Consider the following 21454-nt stretch of genomic DNA (forward strand, 5'->3'; position numbering starts at 1 on the left):
CATAGCTAAGCAGATGAGAGTTGAGTAATTTCTGAGCAATTAGAGATAGGCAAATCAATCAAATAAGTAAGAAAGAGCACCAAATGTACATCAAATTTGATCTACTCTTCGGAGAGGATTAGAAGAAAAGGAATTGTACATAATACACCCCCCCTCTGCCACCATTTTCCATTGTATTCTCCAATTTCCCAGCTAGAAATCAAACCCAAGGCCCTCAAACTTGCCCAGGTACCTAATTCTGCCCAGATTGAAGACTACAGTGATACTTTCACCCAAATGCATCACACAGCTTCCAAACACCTTATGCATTACCTGGAAGTTTGGCTCGGTTCCCACAGCAGCAATTTAACCTGCTTAAGGTGGAAAATAGAGGAAATCCTCTGCCATTGCCTACTACTTGCAGATGCAACATGCTAAGCTAGGGAACCATGTTCAGGATCAACCCACCAGCCCAAAGCAGAGCCTTTACCCTGGCAATGTCGCAAATGTCTTCACTGCCACTGGTACAAGACTTTACCCTGGGGGAAATGGCCAAGGTGGTGAAATGCTGCTCTTCTGTTTTCAAGTGATGTAAAGAAAAGTGAAAACAACAACAGCAAAAATAGTCTCCTTTTAATTGAAAACAGTACCAGTTAATGGTCTTTGAAGTGAGTGTGTGTATGTGTAAGTGTGTTTCGTGGGGGAAGGGGGAGAAATGGATCGCTGTAACCAACAATACCCCAAAGGACTATAAATCAAACAGCATACAGCTGTTGGTATCAAATATAACTCCTTTCACACTACATCAAAAAGCTTTAATTAACAACTAATTTATTCAAGTGAAAAAAAAAAATCCCTTGCACCAAATAATTGTATTATAACTTGGGGACTAGGCTGTGTATTTTCCCCCTCTCTAAAGCATGACAGGAGAGGAAATTGAGCCTTTAGAGAACAGCTAAGTAGAAAAGTGGATCAAAGATTCCGAGGTCTTGTTGATTGGCTTTTTGAGTCAGCAGAGACCAAATCAGCCCATTTAATGAAAAAAGCCACACTGCAAAGTCTGTTTGCTCTAGGACCTACTTTTAATAAAAATGCTTATAAACGGCATCGACTTGCACCAGGCATGGTGCAGACAGGTGTTGCACAAGCCTCCCTGCACAGCGGTGTCAATTCTGCTCCACGCCTCTGTTTTGTCAGCCTTGGACAAGTTCTGCAGCGCAAATTGCCAAGCAAGGTTTCAGCCGTGCAGGGCTATCGTGGTTTAACCCCAGCTAGCAACTAAGCACCACGCAGCCACTCGCTCACTCCCCCACCAGTGGGATGGGGGAGAGAATCGGAAGGGCAAAAGGGGAAAACTCGTGGGTTGAGATAAGAACAGCTTAATAACTAAAGTAAAATAAGAATAGAATAGTAGTAATAATAGTAATAATAACAATAATAATAAAAAAACAAGTAATAATAGTACAACAGTAATACAAAGCCAACGATACACTCTACAATGGCTCACCACCCACCGACCGATGCCCAGCACGGCCCCCAAGCAGCGATCGTTGCCCCTCCCCCAGCCAACTCCCCCCGCTCATATACTGAGCATGACGTCATGTGGTATGGAATAGCCCCTTGGCCAGTCTGGGTCAGCTGTCCTGGCTGTGCCCCCTCCCAGCTTCTTGTGCACCCGGCAGAGCATGGGAAGCTGAAAAGTCCTTGACCAGTGTGAGCGCCACTTAGCACTACTTAGCAAGAACCAAAACATCAGTTTATCATCAACATTGTTCTCACCCTAAACCCAAAACACAGCCCCATACCGGCTACCAAGAAGAAAATTAACTCTATCCCAGCTGAAACCAGGACAAGGGCTTTTGGCAGAGCAGCTAAATGTCTGCAGGGCAGCCGACAGCAATCTCCGAACATGCTTGCTTGGGAGCTAAACCACACTTGAACCCCAAATGTGAAAGACCAGGCTGGCAAATTAATTCCTTCCTTCCTCTCGTGCTGGGAAGCATGTGCTGGAGCAGCCCAGAGCTTGCACGCACCCAACATTGCTGCTCTTCCACAAGCCAAGAGCCCACGCACAAGCATCCCTCTACTCCAGAACCAGGATGGTGACCGGAGCCATGTGGCATGACCTGGGTGCCAACCTCACTAAGGCAAGAATTGGAGGGATGTTTCTTTTTTTTTTTTCTTTCTTTTCTCCATAACTTTGTGCTAGCGACGACTAACTAATCTCTAGTGGGGTAAGGTAAGTGCCATTATCCTGCTCTAATGGCTAATGAAGCCGAAGCAGAGTAAGTAGTTTACTGGTTGTCACATCTTCAGGGCTCTATCATGCATGTTTTACTGTTCCTCCGAGTGCAGTGAAGTTTCCCATTAATGCTGCCATTGATTACAGTGTACAATCTCCGGGGCAGGGACTGTGATTTTCTTTTCATTTGCTTAATGAAAAGTACACTGCCTTTTCATTCCTCTGGATTTGGTTGCCTAGGCATTAGGTAGGAGCCCCAATGTAAACGCAGAGGGGGACAGCCGTGTGGCAGTGCCATGTGGTGTGCATTAACCAGTTGAGGCTAATGCAGAAGACCCAGGCTGCAGCTTCAGAACCTTTCTTTGTATTCAACCCCTTCTCTGAATCCATGCCTGGGTAGTGCTGGTCCACCACCGTGCACAATGCTATTCTGAAAACTCTTTAAGTGTATATAAAACCCAATCAGGTTGTGACATGAATGATTTTTAGTAAAGAAATAGTTTAAAGAAATCATTGGGTTTGCTGCTGCAAACATCAAACTTAACTGACAGCGCAACATATAAACACTATCCAACCCAAAGAACAATAATAATGGAAAACTGGTTAATTGATTAGTTTAGGTACAAAATTAAATAATTGGGTACAGCATTCTAACGATATATCACACCATAGGAATGATTTGAAAGGCAGGCAAGATTTATTTTGCCTTTGTGATAGCTTTATCTTGTTAGATCTCAAAAATTAATAATAATGTTCAATAAAATCACTGTAATTTATAAAGAATATTCCAAAAAGCTAAAAAAGGGCTTAAAAACTGATCAGCTTAAATCTTTTTGCTGTATTTCAAACATACACATATATGCTAAAATGTTTGCTGTACAGATTTCAGAGGTAACTTTCACAAGTAACATTGTTCAAGTTTTTAAAACAAGATCTAAAGCTTTTACACATGTAAAACTCTGAAAAAGACCTATATTAGTGCTATAGGCAGATGCTGTTAAAAAGTCTTTGTCTGGTTAGTTTTATTTGGTATCCCACAGCCCTGAACATCAAGCCCATGAGCAGGACAGCTTTACACACAAAACTAAATATCCTGGTCCGCACCTCCCTGCAATAAATAACTATGCCATTAAAGATGTGAATGTGTTAGATAAGTTTCCCAGCCACCAAGACCTGCACTGGTTGTGTAAGAGAAAGGAAAACCAGAGAACATGGGAAGTCAAGGCTGCAGGGAGTGGATTGATTGGTGACCTGATGGTCAAGACCCCTGCCTAGGCTCAGGTCCTGCCTCTGTTAGTGACTACAAAGATGAGAAACACTTCATCGTTTGAATCCTCATTTATTAAATAAAGATATTCATCTCCATGTGAAATTCAATGGGCTGTGATGCTTAGGTTCCTTTGGGCATTACAAATTATGAAAAAAAATTATAATTTTCCAAGAACAATCTTCCTACTTGCTTCCATCAATGATCAATTTAAGCCTAGTGCATAAAATCTAACAACTCTATGCTGGGCTTAAGTATCTTTTGTTGTTGGCCATAAATTGTCTACCTCCTTATAAATCTAGTTACAGAATATAAATATGCTCAGGAAATGTCTCCTTGAAATTAAGTAAAAAATACAGCACACAGCAGTAAGACCCAAGCTAAAAGAAAACATGCTGGCATATGGAAGCCTTTTTTATTATTATTGTGGAAACTAAGTGCTAAATTCATGTTCTCTCCGATCTGGAGAATCTGCTTCTCCCACTGGCTGACCCACTTGGGGTGAGCGGAGCTTCACCTCACCCCATGCCCAGGAGGAGATGTAGAGAGGAGGTGGCATCACCGGTGTTTCGAGCAAGAGATGCTCTAAGCACAGCAGCATCCTTCATTTCTCAAGGGCCCTTTTGCATTTCGCACACTCCTTCCATTTCCTGTTTTCTCTTGCTCCTTCCCTTTCTTACCCCCCAAACAATGAAAGCTCAATGGAAATGCAAATGCAGTACTCTGTTTAAAAACCCAGCCAAGAAGGCAGTGTGTCACCCATATTTATGAGCTCTAAATGGCTTTTATCAAAGTGAGGTTGCACTAAATCACCCCCAAGCTGTCATAAATACAAATGACTCGAGATAGTCTGCAACAAGCCTTCAGGGGAAAATTATAAGAGCTGCTGTTGCAGTTACGCTATATCACACAGTAAGCTCGTATATTTCCACTGGCAAGGTAACCTGATCCTTCAAAGGACACTAATAGGTGAAAGGGGGATGAGAGAAATAGTGAATCAAGCGGTGTGTGCCTGCGCGTGTGCACACACGTACGTGCATGTGCCTCTGAGCTAAAACCCAGGCTCCTCTCCCAAATGGAAAAGGAGGTCCCCGTGGCTTGGAGTACGAGGTTTCCTTGGCTGCCTCAATGGAGCAGGGAAGCTGCCAGCCAAGAGAGAAAGATCCAGGGGCTTACCAGGGTATTTCCCATTTTAAAAATTCATGTGAAGGCATGAAAATCATTAAGATATGAACCAGAGCTATCCAGACTCCAAAGACTGTACCACTTCCAAGCAAATTAACGGAGCCATTCCTCCATCTCAGCTGGCAAAGCCCAGGATTATAGCAAAGTCTACCACAGGATAAAGAGGAAATCCTTATAAAAGAGGCATGAACTGGGCAGTGGAAAAAAACAGCTCCTGAGATAACGAGCACTAATTATTTTTTTTCATTAACCTCTCTTCTATATGAAAGGGAGATCCTGTTTCAGTAACCTGGTCTCCTTCTATGACAAGGTGACCCGCTTGGTGGATGAGGGGAAGGCTGTGGATGTTGTCTACCTGGACTTTAGTAAGGCCTTTGACACTGTCTCCCACAGCATTCTCCTGGAGAAGCTGGCTGCTCATGGCTTGGACAAGTGCACTCTCTCTGCTGGGTTAAAAACTGGCTGGATGGCTGAGCCCAGAGAGTGGTGGTGAATGGAGTCAAATCCAGTTGGCGGCCGGTCACGAGTGGTGTTCCCCAGGGCTCAGTGTTGGGGCCAGTCCTGTTCAATATCTTCATTGATGATCTGGATGAGGGGATTGAGTGCACCCTCAGGAAGTTTGCAGATGACACCAAGTTGGGTGGAAGTGTTGATCTGCTGGAAGGTAGGAAGGCCCTGCAGAGGGACCTGGACAGGCTGGATCGTTGGGCCAAGGCCAACTGTATGAGGTTCAACAAGGCTAAGTGCCGGGTCCTGCACTTGGGTCACAACAACCCCATGCAACGCTACAGGTTTGGGGAAGAGTGGCTGGAGAGCTGCCTGGCAGAAAAGGACCTGGGGGTGTTGGTTGACAGCTGGCTGAACATGAGCCAGCAGTGTGCTCAGGTGGCCAAGAGGGCCAATGGCATCCTGGCTTGTATCAGGAAGAGTGTGGCCAGCAGGACCAGGGAGGTGATAGTGCCCCTGTACTCGGCATTGGTGAGGCCGCACCTTGAATATTGTGTTCCGTTTTGGGCCCCTCACTACAAGAAGGACATCAAGGTGCTGGAGCATGTCCAAAGAAGGGCAACGAAGCTGGTGAAGGGTCTGGAGCACAAGTCTTATGAGGAGAGGCTGAGGGAGCTGGGGTTGTTTAGTCTGGAGAAGAGGAGGCTGAGGAGAGACCTTATTGCTCTCTACAACTACCTGAAAGGAGGTTGTAGCGAGGTGGGGGTTGGTCTCTTCTCCCTAGTAACAAGTGATAGGACGAGAGGAAATGGCCTCGAGATGCGCCAGGGGAGCTTTAGATTGGATATTAGGAAAAACTTCTTCACCGAAAGGGTGGTCAAGCATTGGAACAGGCTGCCCAGGGAAGTGGTTGAGTCTCCATCCCTGAAGGTATTTAAAGGACGGATAGACGTGGTGCTCGAGGACGTGGTATAGTGATGGACTTGGCAGTGATAGGTTAACGGTTGGACTCAATGATCTTAAGGGTCTTTTCCAACCTTAACGATTCTATGATTCTATGATTCTATATATTAAGTGCTGTTTATATGTGCATAAACATAGAAACACTTACATATATAAAGAAGAAGGAATTCTAATCAGATACCATCTAATCTGTAGACAGTGGCAGTAATTTGGGGGAGCCTCCAGAGATGGAGTTTAGAACAGCCCATTGAGCACTGTCCCCACCCAGCTCTTTGCAGACAGCCTCGCATGATTTGATGTGACAGTGTGGAGGCTCACATTCAACAACTCTTCCTACGGTCACGCTATGCTGTTGCATCAGTTTACATATAAAATAAGTCAACTCCAATGAGTGTTAGTTCATTTTTTTACATCTGGGATGAAGACAGTGCCTCTGTCTGCTTGGCAAATGGTTACAATGATAAGTCAGTTTGGGTTTGCTATCTCTAATGTAATAGAGGCAATATGCCAATTTCAGCAATCCAGGTCGGATGTGGGCATTTATAATCATAGAATCATAGAATCGTTAAGGTTGGAAAAGACCCTTAAGATCATCGAGTCCAACCATTAACCTATCACTGCCAAGTAAATGGTACCCTTCTCAGAGAATGAGGTCTCTCACATTAAATTATGTATTTTAATTAAAAGCTGAACTTACAGAACTTGAGCTACTAAACTTTATTTTCAACTGCCGTGAGCCTGGTGGAAAGCCAGTGGGCAGCGCTGCCATTTTCCATTGTTGAGGTTTTCACAATTGCTCCGCTCAGAAAACTTGCTCACTTTGGAGCTGAAAAGACAGCCCAGCAAAATGCACGTTTGAGTAATTTACCAAAAGCACACCAAAGAGGATGATAGGAGCAAAGCCATCAGAAATCCTGTGCTGAACTCCTTCTGCCACGATGCATCATACTGCTTCCACCAGGTGGATCATCTCCTGCAAGTGTTATGGGACAGGAAGACTTGCCTGGAGCTGGGGGATGAGGGTTATCAGCTCTGCCCTGCCTGCTGGAAAGCCTGCGCTGTCAGATGGGAAAAGCCCAAGGTGTAACTGAGCTAAACACGCTGCCTGAACCAGTTCATTGTGCTTCAGGAAGAACTTCACCAGCTTCCACAGTTGGTGTCTTGGCATGAGCTAGCACTGCTCGGCTTCATGGGTAGGGAAGCAAAAAAGACACAAGGCATTCTTGCAAAACAATGAGGTCATGGCAGGCTGACTTGTGCCAATGGGTCAAGCAACAAGGCTCGCCATCTGAGAAACGGCACCTGGAAACCATCCAGCCTTCTGTCCGATGTGATTAAAAACAAAATATGAAATGCTTCAGAAGAGGGAGAAATAGGATCGCAGGTCTGGATTGCATAATATCATGCATTTGTGTAACCAGTCTAAACAGAGCATGTGAGTCGAACAGATGTTTTTCATTTCAGTGTACAGCACTGCAGAGCAAATCAGAAACCAACAAGCACCAAACACAACAGTGGCTTTGCCAGTGCTGTTGTAATCGGAGCTCGACAAAGGGCACTGTCAACCCCAGTCTCTGGGCAGGTAGGTCAACCTCCTAGCTGGTTAAAGAAGCCAGCTCGTTCTTTACGCTGAATACCTATATCTAAGCTAAATATTAGTAGTAGCTAGTAAACATGGGGTTGGGGCTCAGTCATTGAGTCAACCATCATCAGAAAAAGAGCCAGCAGGGATGTGTATATGATTTGATCCATTCTGGGAGTGGGCCATAATGTAATATGTATTTATTTAGATAGAGCTGGATACTGACTTTGTGAGACAAAACCAGCCCATTTGAAAACATGGAGGAAAAATGAATGTACACCCTCATTTATGATTACAGTACCATTCTGGTTTGGAAACACTCACCTCTACTCAAAGACCAGTATTCTTCCACCTCTCTGGACAGAGGAGGTACATTGGGTCAATGCTCTGAAGGAGTGACCAACTTTTCTATGCTAGGGGCCACTTTTATTCCCAGATGGGCATGCATAGAGCTATAATGAATTAGTAAACCGTAGGCAGATGCAATCTGGATCTATATTCCCTTACACATACACAACAATATACTTGGTGGATTGACTCACTGATGACCCAGAATTCTTTGGCACCAGATAAACAACACACTGTGCAACCTAACATAGCCTTGGGACACCAATTGGTCATCTTTGCCTTAAACTTACATAGATAAGGATTAGTTACCATGCAGAAGTTGCACTGCTTTTACTACATGGATAGAATTATACTAAGGTAAAAATGCTTCTAAAGTGCAGTTATGTGAGAATGGGAAGAAATTATCTTTAAAGGCATCTTAATTCACAGAACTGTGTATAATCTAGATATTATATGACTTACTATTGTTATATTATATTGATAAAACATGGAGTGTTGTCCTGGCACAAAATGTATGCTGGTCTATACAGACCAGCCCTCCAAGTATTACCTGTGAAAAACACTATATGTCCTAGGTACATTAAAACTTTGACATCAGATGGCTAATATAAGTGATTTTTTCAAAGCTAAGTTGCCTTTTCTGAATGCTCTCCTCTATTTTCCCACTTATTTTTATCTATAATATTGAAGTGAATATAAAGCCAAGTATGAAAGGGCCAGAAAGCTTTGAGGCTGAAATCTTCTCCCAGGTCTGCAGCAGGTGGTACAGCACAGCTGTGCAAGCCACAAGGTGCTTCCCAACTTTCAACTTGAACAGCTCCAGCAGTGAGGGAGCAAACCTTTTCTCATGTCCATTCAAAACAGAAGCAAAACCAAATTTTAAAATCCTGCTCATTGGGAGCGTGACAGCAGGAGGAACCAGACTTGGAGTCCTACCTCTACGCAGACTGGCAAGCACAACACCAAGGAGGGACGCTCAAGTAATAAACTCGATGTGCAAGTCTCCATGTTCAAATACAAATTGTCTCTCACCAACCTGATTTTACCCACAAAAATAATAAAACTTGCAAAATCTGACAGAACAGTTTTCATAACCTTTATGAAAGTGAAGCCAATGCTCCTAAAATCTCCCTCGCAATGGCTGTGAGAAACAGAGGACTGATTTGCCTTGGAGGAACAGTACAAGTTGGAACCTTCTTAAGTCCCAGCTTTCATTAAAGGCTTCACTTAAGTGTTTTATCCATTTCTTTAACTCACACTTCTCCCAAGTTTTCCAGTCCAGCTGTTGGACTAGATTAGCCTTAAGTGTCCTTGTTTCCTGGGAGCAGAAGAAGCTTTTCCTACAACTTTTCCAGTTTACAACATTTTAAAGCTTTTCTGTATTTTTGGCCTTTTTAAACATTATCTATTGACATCTGGCCAATGGCTGGCTTGTCTGGAACCCTGAAATTCCCAATAGCACCACAGCTGGGGACTTTTTTTAAGTTCAGATTTTGTATTTTGCAGCTCAACTACATTTCAGTTGTGCAAAACATGAACTAATTTGAATGCCTAATTGGACCTTTTGTTACCAAGCAAGGGTTATTACACTGAAAATAAATGAAACAACTGAATTAATACACCTGTGCAAGCTTCAACATAGGCTAAGTGCAGTCAAAATGTAAGTATTGTCCTCCACTACTTCTTTTTAAGCCACTGCAACCCAACACAAAACGATAATGATTATTCCAGATGTGAACCCTGTTTGTTCATGCTTCCTTTTGCATCAAACACAGCATAACTAGACAGTCAAAAGAGGTGACTATCCCACTGTATTCAGTGTTGGTGCAGCCTCACCTTGAATACTGTGTGCAGTTCTGGACCCCACAATTTAAGAAGGATGTTAAGGTACTTGAATGCATCCAGAGGAAGGCAACAAAGCTGGTGAAAGGGCTGGAAGGAATGTCCTATGAGGAGCGGCTGAGGACTCTGGGTTTGTCTAGTTTGGAGAAAAGGAGGCTGAGGGGTGACCTCATTGCTCTCTACAGCTTCCTGAGCAGGGGAAGTGGAGAGGGAGGTGCTGATCTCTTCTCCCTGGTATCCAGTGATAGGACACGTGGGAATGGTTCAAAGCTGCACCAGAGGAGGTTCAGACTGGACATTAGGAAGCATTTCTTTACCAAGAGGGTGATCAAACACTGGAACAGATTTCCTCGAGAGGTGGTCGATGCCCCAAGCCTGTCACTGTTTAAGAGGCATTTGGACAATGCCCTTAACAACATGCTTTAACTTTTGGTTGGCCCTGAATTCATCAGGCAGTTGGACTAGATGATCGTTGTAGTTCCCTTCCAACTGAAATAGTCTATTCTATTCTATTCTGTTCTATTCTATTCTATTCTATTCTATTCTAAGCTTAGCTTAGCTTAGCTTAGCTTAGCTCCTCCAAGCTTAGCTTAGGGGTTAGAACAACTTACCCAGAAAAGAATTAAACCAATATTTGTTCTATGATGTGAATGATCAAAATGTTATATTTTAAACTGCTCTAGGATACCTTTCTGTTTATTTGTTTCTTGAGGTGGGAAGAAGGATACTTCCATCAGGCCAATTTAACTACGATTTGTAGAAACAAATATTTTTAGTTACAGTAAGTGGGTGACAATGACAACAATTATAACAAATGGATCAAGCATACTCTTGAGTCTTCTACTTACTAAAATCTCAGAAGGAGAAAATTTCTACCTTAAACAGCCTTGTAGTAGTCACTGGAAAAGACAACATGAAACTTGCAGGCAAGCCTTGGTAGCAGATGACCGGAGCATTTTTTTGGACCAAAAGAGAGCAGACAACACGATGAACATAGAGGTGATAAAATATATCACAGCAGATCAAACTTCAGTTTGGGATCTGGCCAAAATCAGCTTCCGGATAATCTGGACTTTCAGTGAGTAAATTAGTCAGTGCATTTACTAAAGACTTACCATTTAAGAAATCTATGCATTGTACTGGCATGAGTGAATGCCATTGCTATTGTGTGAAAGTAGCGTGACAATAGAGAGAATATGTTTAGACTTTCTTCTGTACTGAAAAATCAGCATAACCCAGGTGAGTTCCCCAGGCCTATTTAGTAAGTTTCAACTCTTCACGTTGGGAGGTCTCATCTGCTGTTGCATGTTATGTGTTATGTTAGTAAAGTGAGCTTGCTCAAATCTGAAATCCTCTCTCACATGAGTAGCAAGTTTTTCAGCAGCAGCTGAAAAAAACAGCTTTATGGGTGCAGGCTCTGAGCTGACACAGGTTTTACCCTGCGGTACTTTATTTGGCCCTACCAATTCAAGCTCTGGGTAAGATTTGGTCACACTAGATATGTACAATAGGGAACTCTTAAAGTTTAAAAAAATTCAGAAACTTATCAAAGGAACACAAGAAAACGATGGCACAACCAGAGCAAGATTCATCCATAGAAAAGCTGCAAGAAGCTGCTTCAAGAGCACGAGACTGCGATTCTCTTTCAGGTAGGGTTCAAGAAACCTGGCTCATAACCATTGACTTTGGAAGGACATTCACAGAAATACCTTGTGGCTATCTACCTGGGGTACACAAGATGCTACGCAGACCCTTTAGCAAATTCAGAGTAATTCACAGATTCATAGCTCTTAAGGCCAGCAGAGACCTGAGAGGATGGACAGACAAACTTTTTTGGCTGAATCAGATATGAGGAAGGAGTTACTGCTACCAGTCCATGTCCAGCTGGCTCTTCCGGACAGAAGTTGCTGCCGGCCCAGTTTTGCTGGCTGCCTCATCATCTGACTGGGTCCTAACCCACATCTGTTCTCCAACAGGGCTAGAGATCTTTCAGATGAACAGCTAAACAGAGAGAGCCAAGGGAGTAACATCCTGAAACCATGGGGACTGAGAAAGCATGGGAACAAGCTATTCAGAGCGTGACCTGCTCATCCCAGGTCTGCTGCAGACAGAACAATTTATCTATCTGACCTTTCGTCCAGGTTATCCAAGCTGACCACACAATTTTGCCCATCTACACTCTGAATGACGCTCAGAAATTTCCTGGTTCAATGAATCTTTGAGAAGGTCACGCAACCATGCCTGGAGACATCAGGAGACGGAGAGAGCCTATGACGAGTTTTGCTCAAACAATCGTATTGCCCTCACTGTTTAAAATGTGTTTACCAGCCCTGATGCAGCCTGCCTGGTTATAACTTCCATTCGCTCATGTACCTGTCTCTTCCAGGCAATATAGAAGAAGATTCAAGAGACAACAAGCTGCCTCTCACTGTCTAACAGAGAGGACTCTGCTATATGATAATGCCCTACAAGGAACGAATGTTTGAAATATCCAGCAGGAAAAAGAAGAAAAAAAAGACAGACACAGACACACACACATGCTGCTGTTGCGGTTTCCCCCCACAGTTCTCCTTTGTCCCCGTAGCTGCCATCGCCCCTCATAGCCTGCGCTCCCCTCTGTCCTCCCGACCCCTCCTTTCCCTCCATTCATTCTTCCAGAATTTATCTCATTTATTTAACTCAGCATGTGTCTGGGCAGATGTCCAAAAAACTTCCCTTCAGCAACCAGGGGGAGAAAATTCTTCCAATTCAGCCCAAGCTCTTTCCCTCCACCCCACTCCCCACCTTCACTCTCCCTCTTTTTCTTGCTCCTTCTTCTCTTTTAAGATGCTGAATGATTGATAACGCTCGCCTCGCCTCACCACTGCCTGTTTGAGTCCTTTCTGCCCAGCATCTGCAGCCCTGTAGGGAAACCAGCTCTCCTAGGCAATGGGATGTTGGGGACCCCCTTTGGTTCTTCTCACAAATTAAATAAATATAAGGAAAGAGGAGAGAAGCACAAGGGAGTCCGGAAAGTTTTGCGGGGGGGGAGGAGAACAGCTCGGAAAAGCCCTTGATTAGGACAGGTCCAAAGCAAACAAACAAATTAAAAGCAACTCCTCTGCATGTCCCCAATTCTCTGTTTGCCATGAAAAAGTGAGTGGAAAGCTTTGTTCTGTTGTTTTGCATTTTGGGCCCAAAGAGTAGGTTTGTGCAGAACTTCTGGTGAAGCCAGTTCTGTGCAGAAGCTGGTGAAGGGTCTGGAGCACAAGTCTTATGAGGAGAGGCTGAGGGAGCTGGGGTTGTTTAGCCTGGAGAAGAGGAGGCTGAGGGGAGACCTTATTGCTCTCTACAACTACCTGAAAGGAGGTTGTAGCGAGGTGGGGTCGGTCTCTTCTCCCTAGTAACAAGTGATAGGACGAGAGGAAACGGCCTCGAGCTGCGCCAGGGGAGGTTTAGGTTAGACATTAGGAAAAACTTCTTCACTGAAAGGGTAGTCAGGCACTGGAACAGGCTGCCCAGGGAAGTGGTTGAGTCTCCATCCCTGGAGGTATTTAAAGAACGGATAGATGTGGTGCTCGAGGACATGGTATAGATGGACTTGGCAGTGATAGGTTAACGGTTGGACTCGATGATCTTAAGGGTCTTTTCCAACCTTGACGATTCTATGATTCTATGATTCTAGCTTCTCATGATGCTGTTATGATGAATGAGTTTGTTGTCTTAAATTCACACCTTCTGGAGCCATTCATTTACTTGAAAATCTTGTCCTCCATTGAAAAATAAATAAAACTTTATTTATCTTTCCAACAGTGGAAAGAGGCTAGACAACATGAGTCCTAACACCTCACACTTCAGAATCAAAAAACATATCTAATTCTATGTGTCATGTCATTGTGCATTATGCTTGTACATATATACAAAACATCCTGTTTTCATAGTTCTCAAAGTATCCACAGGATGCCATGCTAATGTCTAGATTCTGATTCAATTTTCACGTTCACTTTTTAATTTGGGTTTCAGGCATGAAACTCATTAAAATTGATCTTCAGGTTATGTTATTTTAGCATCATATATAGTACATGTCTAGTACATATGTACGATACACATGCACTACACATAACAAACTCCCATTAAAGTAGTGACTTAAAACTTGATTATCATTACTATTATCATCTGAAATACAAGTGAGACCTCATGGCCTATACCAGGATCAGAGCATCATTGCACTGGGCAGCATGTGCAGAGACAGAGAAGCCCTGAGGAGGTTCCAGAAGGATGGGTAAAAAGGAAAGATGATTGTTACCTCCATTTAACAGAGGGAGTCTGGAGAAGGACCAAATTATGAAGAGAAGGGTTCATTTTATCTAATTTAGACATCCAAATGTCTACTGATTCCAGACTCCATCTATAGCCAACAAACCAGCATCTCCAGAGAGTTTTCTAAGAAAGAACTCAAGTGACTGTCTCAGACATGATATGACTTTAGGATATGCAAAGTTATGTCATTTTAATCCAACCAGCACCACTCAGAAAGTCTCTGGCAGAGCTGAGATTTCTGTCCATGTATCCCATTCCCTAGTCCAGCACCTTAGCAGAGAGAGAGAAAAAAAAATATCTATTTTTCTTAGCAATGCTACCTGTCTGTCTTCTCAGTAACAGAAAAATTGCTATTTCAAACCAGGAGTAACAGATAGCATAAACTCTTCAAATTTTATTAATCAAGATACTGAGTTTTGAGGCTCTGTCTGAAAATGAAAGGTAGGTTTCTGTGACATGATAATTCAAAGTAAAATAAACAAGTCACTGGCATTTAAAAGAAGTTACATTTAAACCTTAATAAGATGAGAACAAAACATAGTAATCAAAAAGTTGATTTTTTTCTTCTCTTTTTTTAAATCGAAGCAAAAGACCATCATGTCAATAACACCTGGGAAAACTCCGTGTTGAATATTTATTCCTTGTTAGCTCATTAAACTCTCAGCGGCCTTGCAGTAAGTGATCTCCCTCTCCTGGGCCTGGAGGGTACTTGGCGTTTCTGTGTAGGTAGCAATCTATCTATCTATCTGCTGCAAGCTGCCGACTACCTCATCAGGATCTGGGGAAAATAAGTCCTCATTTATTTATTTGAAACAACTATAAAGCGCTATTGGGAGATCTCAAATGTATTTCCTTGTCAGATGTGTCCACACTGAAGGTCTCCTAATGCAAAGCCAATAAGTAATTATTGAGAGGTGAAATATCCAACACAAACATCCAGTCTACCAACCCAGCACTCACCCAGCATCACTGAATGACATATCCCGTGAAAATAATAGCAATAATAATCAATTTTTCAAAGAAATTTCCCAACAGAAGGATTGCTTCCTTTGAAGGCAAGCACTAATGTTGCCCCACAAATCCAACATGACCTTCACAAATAATTCATTGGTATCTGAAGCCTGATCATGTAAAGACTGGCAAACTCAATTGTTTTCAGAGAAAATAGTAAGCTCTTGATTTCTGAGCTCCCCAAAGATCACTCAGGAGACTGAGGTGAAGAAATTATCATTCAAGCTCCCCAAAATGTCCTTGATACAGAACCGCTCATGTCCCATCTCAAAACATTGGGTGGTCTCAGCTGACAATTAATTTCACTTTTTTTGCGGCACCTACTGCTGCATTTATAATATGGCCTTTCCAGTTTAAATACTGCAAATTACTAGGTTAGAAAAGTGAGACGCAACCCTTTGCTGCCCCACCACCCAATGAAGCCTTCCTGGTGAGCGTTGCCAGCAGGCAGAGGCAGCTTTCAATCCTGGAAACATGGCCCAGAGCCAGCAGTTGCTCATCCCCATTCAAGCAATCCCTCGGTGGGCTCAGCTGTGGGGATTTGAGCTCCCAGGGGTGCCAACGTGAGGAATTCATCCCCACTGGGCTCTGAACAGGGGTCTGCTAAATGGCAACCCTACACTTTGGGTTGAGAGGGGGGAAACCTCCCGGATCTGTCGGTGGTAGCAATGCTTATCTGGTATCTTCTTTCCAGACCTCTCGTTGCTCTCGAATGTGCAGCCACTACAAACAATTTCAAGCCACATATTTGGAAGCATTACGGGTTTATAGTTTCCACAGATGTCTTTTTTTTTTTTTTACTCAAACACTATCTATTTAAGTATCTGTCAAAGTACTCTTGTTCTCCCACAGACAGACAGGCACGGTTTCAGGGACCGAGCCTACCCCTGCAATAAAGCCCAACCAATTAAATGTTTACTTGGATGAGAGAGACATGAACTAAGCCTTATGCACTGCAGTGGGAGAGACATCTACTTTTTGTTTAGTCAAGCATGCAGATAAGTCCCTATCTTTGATGTAGATTCAGATGTAAATTCAGCCAAAGTACTACTGGAGATCAGCCCCTTACCTCCGACTAATGCCATCTCCCCTGCACACCGCATCCCTGTCCCATTAGGAGGACTGTAAGGGTCGCCCAAAATCCCGTTGGTGTTGCTCTGCTCTGCACATCCATGGCAGGAAGAGCTGCCCCGAGCCAGTAGCCAGCAGGCTGGGGGATGCTCTGCGGGGACAGTCAGTGGGTTTTGAAAGCAGTATATGGCCACATTAGCATGTGGTTGTGCCTGAGCTAAGGGGCATCACTCCTGTAATTAATTTAGGTGCTGTTCTGTGAGGATGCAGCTTTCTTGTTTCTGTCTCCCAAGAGCAAACTTGGGTAAGAGGCTCTATAAATGGTGTATATGTAAGTGTTCCTCTGAGCCACTGGTCGATGAAGGTGGAGAAGTGACTGTAAACACACTGGGGTCAGTTCTCCTTACTCTCCTCATATTAATTCTACAGACAATTCCTCTTTGCATCTGTAAGCCAAAATTCCTGATGTTTTTTTTACCTGTGGAATCATTGGAATCTCCCCCAGGAAAAAAAAAATAGGATAGATTTATCAAAATCTATGCCCATAAAAACAACTGCAGGCTTTGCTCTGAATGGACCCAATAGGTTTTAAACCATTTTGTAACCACTAGCAGCTAAGGACCCATAATGTCAGTCTCATTTGTCATGGGTGCAGGGGGAAATAAATGCCCATTACCAATGATTTGTTTATGATTCCACAGAGAATGCAATACAGGATGAAAAAAAAAAGGGGAGGGGGGGAAGATACTAATTTCTTCCCATTTATTGAATAGCTTGAGATACTTGGTTTTGAACAAAATGTAATTGGCCATTGGTATGTGGCAGCAGAGCTATGAAGCAAAGGGAAGACAAGATAGTGGTGGGTTGGAGGGGTTGACATGAGGAGAACATGATGGGGCAGAAAGGAGACTATAACAATCATGGAAGGCAGAAAATCTTATTAATAATTAGTAGCATGGCATCATCTGTAGGCCTTCCCCTGGTGTGCCAATAAATCAGACTCCAAGCCCCATGAATGTCATGCCTTTGACTTCTGGTTGTATCCATGGTACAGGACACACTAAAATGGATATGAGTATCTATAGCTATGTCTGTATTTATATCTGTATCTGTATCTATATCTATAATCATATCTGTATCTATCTATATCTATACCTATACATATACCTATTTATCTCTATCTCCATGTCTATCTCTATCTCCATATCTATATCTATCTCTATATCTATATCTGTCTGTCTTTATATCTACTTTAGGACCATGATTTTTATTTAAAAGTTTACAGAAGACAAACAGAAAATGGCTGTCTGAAGGACAGCACAGAAATTTAGAGGGGAAAAAAATGTGACAAAAAGAGACAAATGAAAGATTATGCATCCCTGCATTGTCCTCTTCAAAACCAGCTTTTAAATGATTGTTTATGACCAAAGTTGGTCTGCATCCCTCTGGCCCTGAGTTCAGTGAAAGCTCCTGGTTTTCCCCATGTAACATATGAATTTAACCTTAAGGGCAACATTATCATTTGACCCGTGAGAGTGTAAGCCCCAAAGATCATCAATTCCCTTAAATTGGTGGTCCAGCCACTCATTTAACGCCTCCCCGTCAGCTTGAAATAAGACTTACAGTTTGATAGGTCAAAGTGAAAAGGGGAGGAAAGGAGAGGGGAAGAAGAAAAAAAAAGACTGATTGCCACAGCAATAATTTTTTTTTTAAAAAAGAGGAAACACTCCTCAGTGAAAGCATTGTCAAAAATATATATATGGGGAAGAGCAATTTTACAACCTCCTGTAACCCAGTGGTCCTGAGGTATTGCCTTTCACCGTCTACCCAGGAACAGGCCTCCAAGAGGTTGTAAAAACACCATCTATTATTCCCAGAGACCGAGGCATCATCTGGAGGGGCTTTCCCGTACCAAGAGTCTTTGCTTTTGGCACGGGCATCACATGCAGGCAACTTCCCGCATGCAGTGCCTGCGCCAAAAGCAAAGCTTCAGATGGGGTGAGTGGGTCAGAGGAGAAGGCAATGGGGTGCTTATCCTTCTCCAGCTCCTGCCCTAGGGTCCCCGCAGAGCCCTCCAGCCCTTGCAGGGTGCTGGCAGGGTGCTTTGTGGATGCAGCTGCAGGAGGCCTCGCTCCTGCCTGCATCATAGGGATGCAGGCAGGGATGGACGCAAATGATGCATTCGGATGTAAAGTGCACCCCGGGCTCTCCCTCACCCCCTCTCCAAGCCCATCGTCTCTGCTAGACTTGTTTGTCTTTGCCCCACGTGCCTAGCTGCTCTTTGGTCACTGGTTTTCTCCCCATTTCTTAATGCTCTGCACTGAATTTCCCATTTTTTTCCCTTCCTCTCCCTCCATACTAGTGATTTGTTTCCTGATTTTCTTTTTTTTTCGTTTTTTTTTTCCCCTGCACTACCTTGCAGCAATAACCAGAGCAAGGGAAATGATTTGCTTACGAAGTGTGTTGAAGAAACTCTTGGAGGCTGCAGTACCAATCAGCCTGGTTAAATAGACAAAATAATAAAAAACCAGTGAGGACACTAACTCTAGAAACCAAACCAAACCACATACACCCCCAAAAAGATGAAATAATAAACACCTACGCATAGAGAGTTTTCTCTGCCAAGAACCCCAAGAAGGTGGGGGACCAGTGGGTCCTCCATAAACCCAATCAGAGCAAGGTTGCACGGACACCCCCACCTGCCTCCTGTCTCCAAGGCTATGGTCCTTCTCCCCCTACTCAAGCACTGCAGGATGCAACCAAACAGTTTTCACAGCCACAAAGCTCACATTTCTGTTTTTTTTTTATCGAACACCATACTTGTGAGAAGAGTGAGGGGTTTACATGCAGCATTTGGCTCTGGATCAGGGCCAAAGCAGGACACATGGTCTCACCTGCGTTCCCTGTGTCCCCTTTTTGGACCATGCTTCAGGTTCATCTTTACAGGTGTATTTTTCACCCTAGTTTTCAGGCCCATAGACCCAGGTATGTGCATACCCACCATACCATCCACACTGCTCAGTGTCTCCATTTTAATGGGTTTACTTCCAACATGAGACACAATCCTTAACAGTCTCCTGGAAGAAGCAAAGCATAACTGCCATGGGTGGCAGCTGCTTTTCCCACCTCCCGCTTGGTCCCACTTCTCCTTTTTCTTTCCAAATATGTCCAGCCAACCATGTCAAGGGTGAGAGCCCTCCTACAGACGTCTCTTCTCATCCCAGTTATGACTTGAGACTTGGGTTTTTTTAAGTATTAATGTAAAATCCTCAAGCGGAGGTAGTCTGCAGGTAGGTGCAGCCATCTACAGTCTCCGCTGCTGGGAACCAGTTGAGATCCCCAGTGAGTGACCCCACCAGCCCTTCTTCCTTGGAGATGGAGGGACCATGGCCATAGGATCTCAGATCAAGGATGGGGGCCCAGCAAGTACCCCCGAGCCACCCTGGCTTTTCGGAAATGTGATAGTGTCGTGGTTTAACCCCAGCCAGCAACTAAGCACCACACAGCTGCTTGCTCACTCCCCCCACAATGGGATGGGGGAGAGAATTGGAAGAGTAAAAGGGAGAAAACTCATGGGTTGAAATAAAGACAGTTTAATAGGTAAAGCAAAAGCTGCACGCGCAAGCAAAGCAAAGCAAGGAATTCATTCACTACTTCCCAGTGGCAGGCAGGTGTTCAGCCATCCCCAGGAAAGCAGGGCTCCATCACGCGTAACGGTTACTTGGGAAGACAAACGCCATCATTCTGAATGTCCCCCCCTTCCTTCTTCTTCCCCCAGCTTATATACTGAGCATGATGTCATATGGTACGGAATAGCCCTTTGGCCAGTCTGGGTCAGCTGTCCTGGCTGTGCCCCCTCCCAGCTTCTTATGCACCTGGCAGAGCAGGGGAAGCTAAGTCCTTGACTAGTGTAAACTCTGCTCAGCAAGAACCAAAACATCAGTGCGTTATCAACATTATTCTCATCCTAAATCCAAAACACAGTGCTCTACCAGCTACTAAGAAGAAAACTAACTCTATCCCAGCTGAAACCAGGACAGATAGAAACCAACTTGTCTTATCTTTTGCTTTTTGCTGGTGTTCAGGTGCCTCCTGCAGCACCGGTGTCCTCGGTCCCCTGGTCCCTGGGGTGGATTAAGCCAGTTGTTCCCATACCTCGGGGGGGAGGTGGGGGGAGGGGGGACCTGCCTCCTGTTTACACGGTAATGAATATCTCTTAGCCATATCTATTGTAATAAGTATTACATTATCAAACAGGGCCTTGGCACTTTACCAGGTGCTCAAGTGTGACTAAGCATCCAGCCTCTTGCTAGAGGAGATGGGTTAAATTTACAGCCTGTCCTCCCTGGCCACAGCCAGGGCCTTTGGAGAAAAAGGCAGCTGCTCCTCCCTGGAGCACAGGGCACCCGTTATTGTCTGCCCTGATCAATGGCCAGAGGTCCCCAGGCAGAACAAAGCGCAGCGCAGTCCCTTGAGCAGCACCCCAGCTACACAGCACCTATTCGACCACGGGTCCAGCACCGAGGAAGCGGAGGGATGGGAAAGGAAGCATGGGAGATGGAGGCTGCCAAAGGCCCCGGTGATGGAGAGGAGCAACCTGCTGGCATCCCCCCGGACTCCTTTTTGGTGACTGGTTTGTTGCCACTTGTCAAGACAGGGAGCAAAAGGGTGCAGGCTAAAAAAAACCTCTGAACTCATGCTTTTTCCAAAGTGCTGGTGATCTGGATGCAATGATATGGAGCAGGGCTGCAACAAGGTGCATGAACCACGTGGCAGGATTGCTTTCCCTTTTCCCCTTCCCTGGGGAAGTACAGCAAAGGGAACAGCCCCATACAGCCCAGGGCTGGAGCAGATGAACGGATGCCCTTGCTTTTTGTATACAAACCAGTATCTACAGCCAGTCGAGGCATCACCACCTACATATGATTACTAGCTGCGTTCCCTCAACACATGAACTCAAGAACAGCCATTTCCTCACATTCACCTCTACAGAATACTCAGTTCCAAGCCATTTTGAAACCAGTAGAGGATAACTGCTGATTTAAAATTCAGAATTCGTTAGTACATCTGAAAATCCTTCTTTCTCCAGCTCCTCCTATCTAGTCCAGCTCTACGAGGTGATGGTGACTGGGAACCATTCCCAGAAACTGAAACAAATCAAACAGGGAAAAACAAACAAACAAATGACCTGGGACAGTTGAAACATAATATAATTTGT

The 21454-nt window shown here is 44.1% G+C and overlaps 1 protein-coding gene across 1 annotated transcript in view; it reads right to left on the reverse strand.

Annotated features, from left to right (window-relative positions):
* LOC309601557 (SET-binding protein-like) overlaps nucleotides 1-21454 on the reverse strand; it is a gene marked incomplete at its 5' end in the record, with an annotated part of 252385 nt that overhangs the window by 161398 nt on the left and 69533 nt on the right. Inside the window, 2 exon segments of the mRNA XM_082334619.1 lie at nucleotides 11580-11600; nucleotides 11603-11662. Of these exon segments, the coding sequence (XP_082190745.1) occupies nucleotides 11580-11600; nucleotides 11603-11662 (81 nt within the window).

Source organism: Platalea leucorodia (assembly GCF_965183815.1).
Source record: "Platalea leucorodia genome assembly, chromosome: W".
Lineage (NCBI taxonomy): Eukaryota > Metazoa > Chordata > Aves > Pelecaniformes > Threskiornithidae > Platalea > Platalea leucorodia.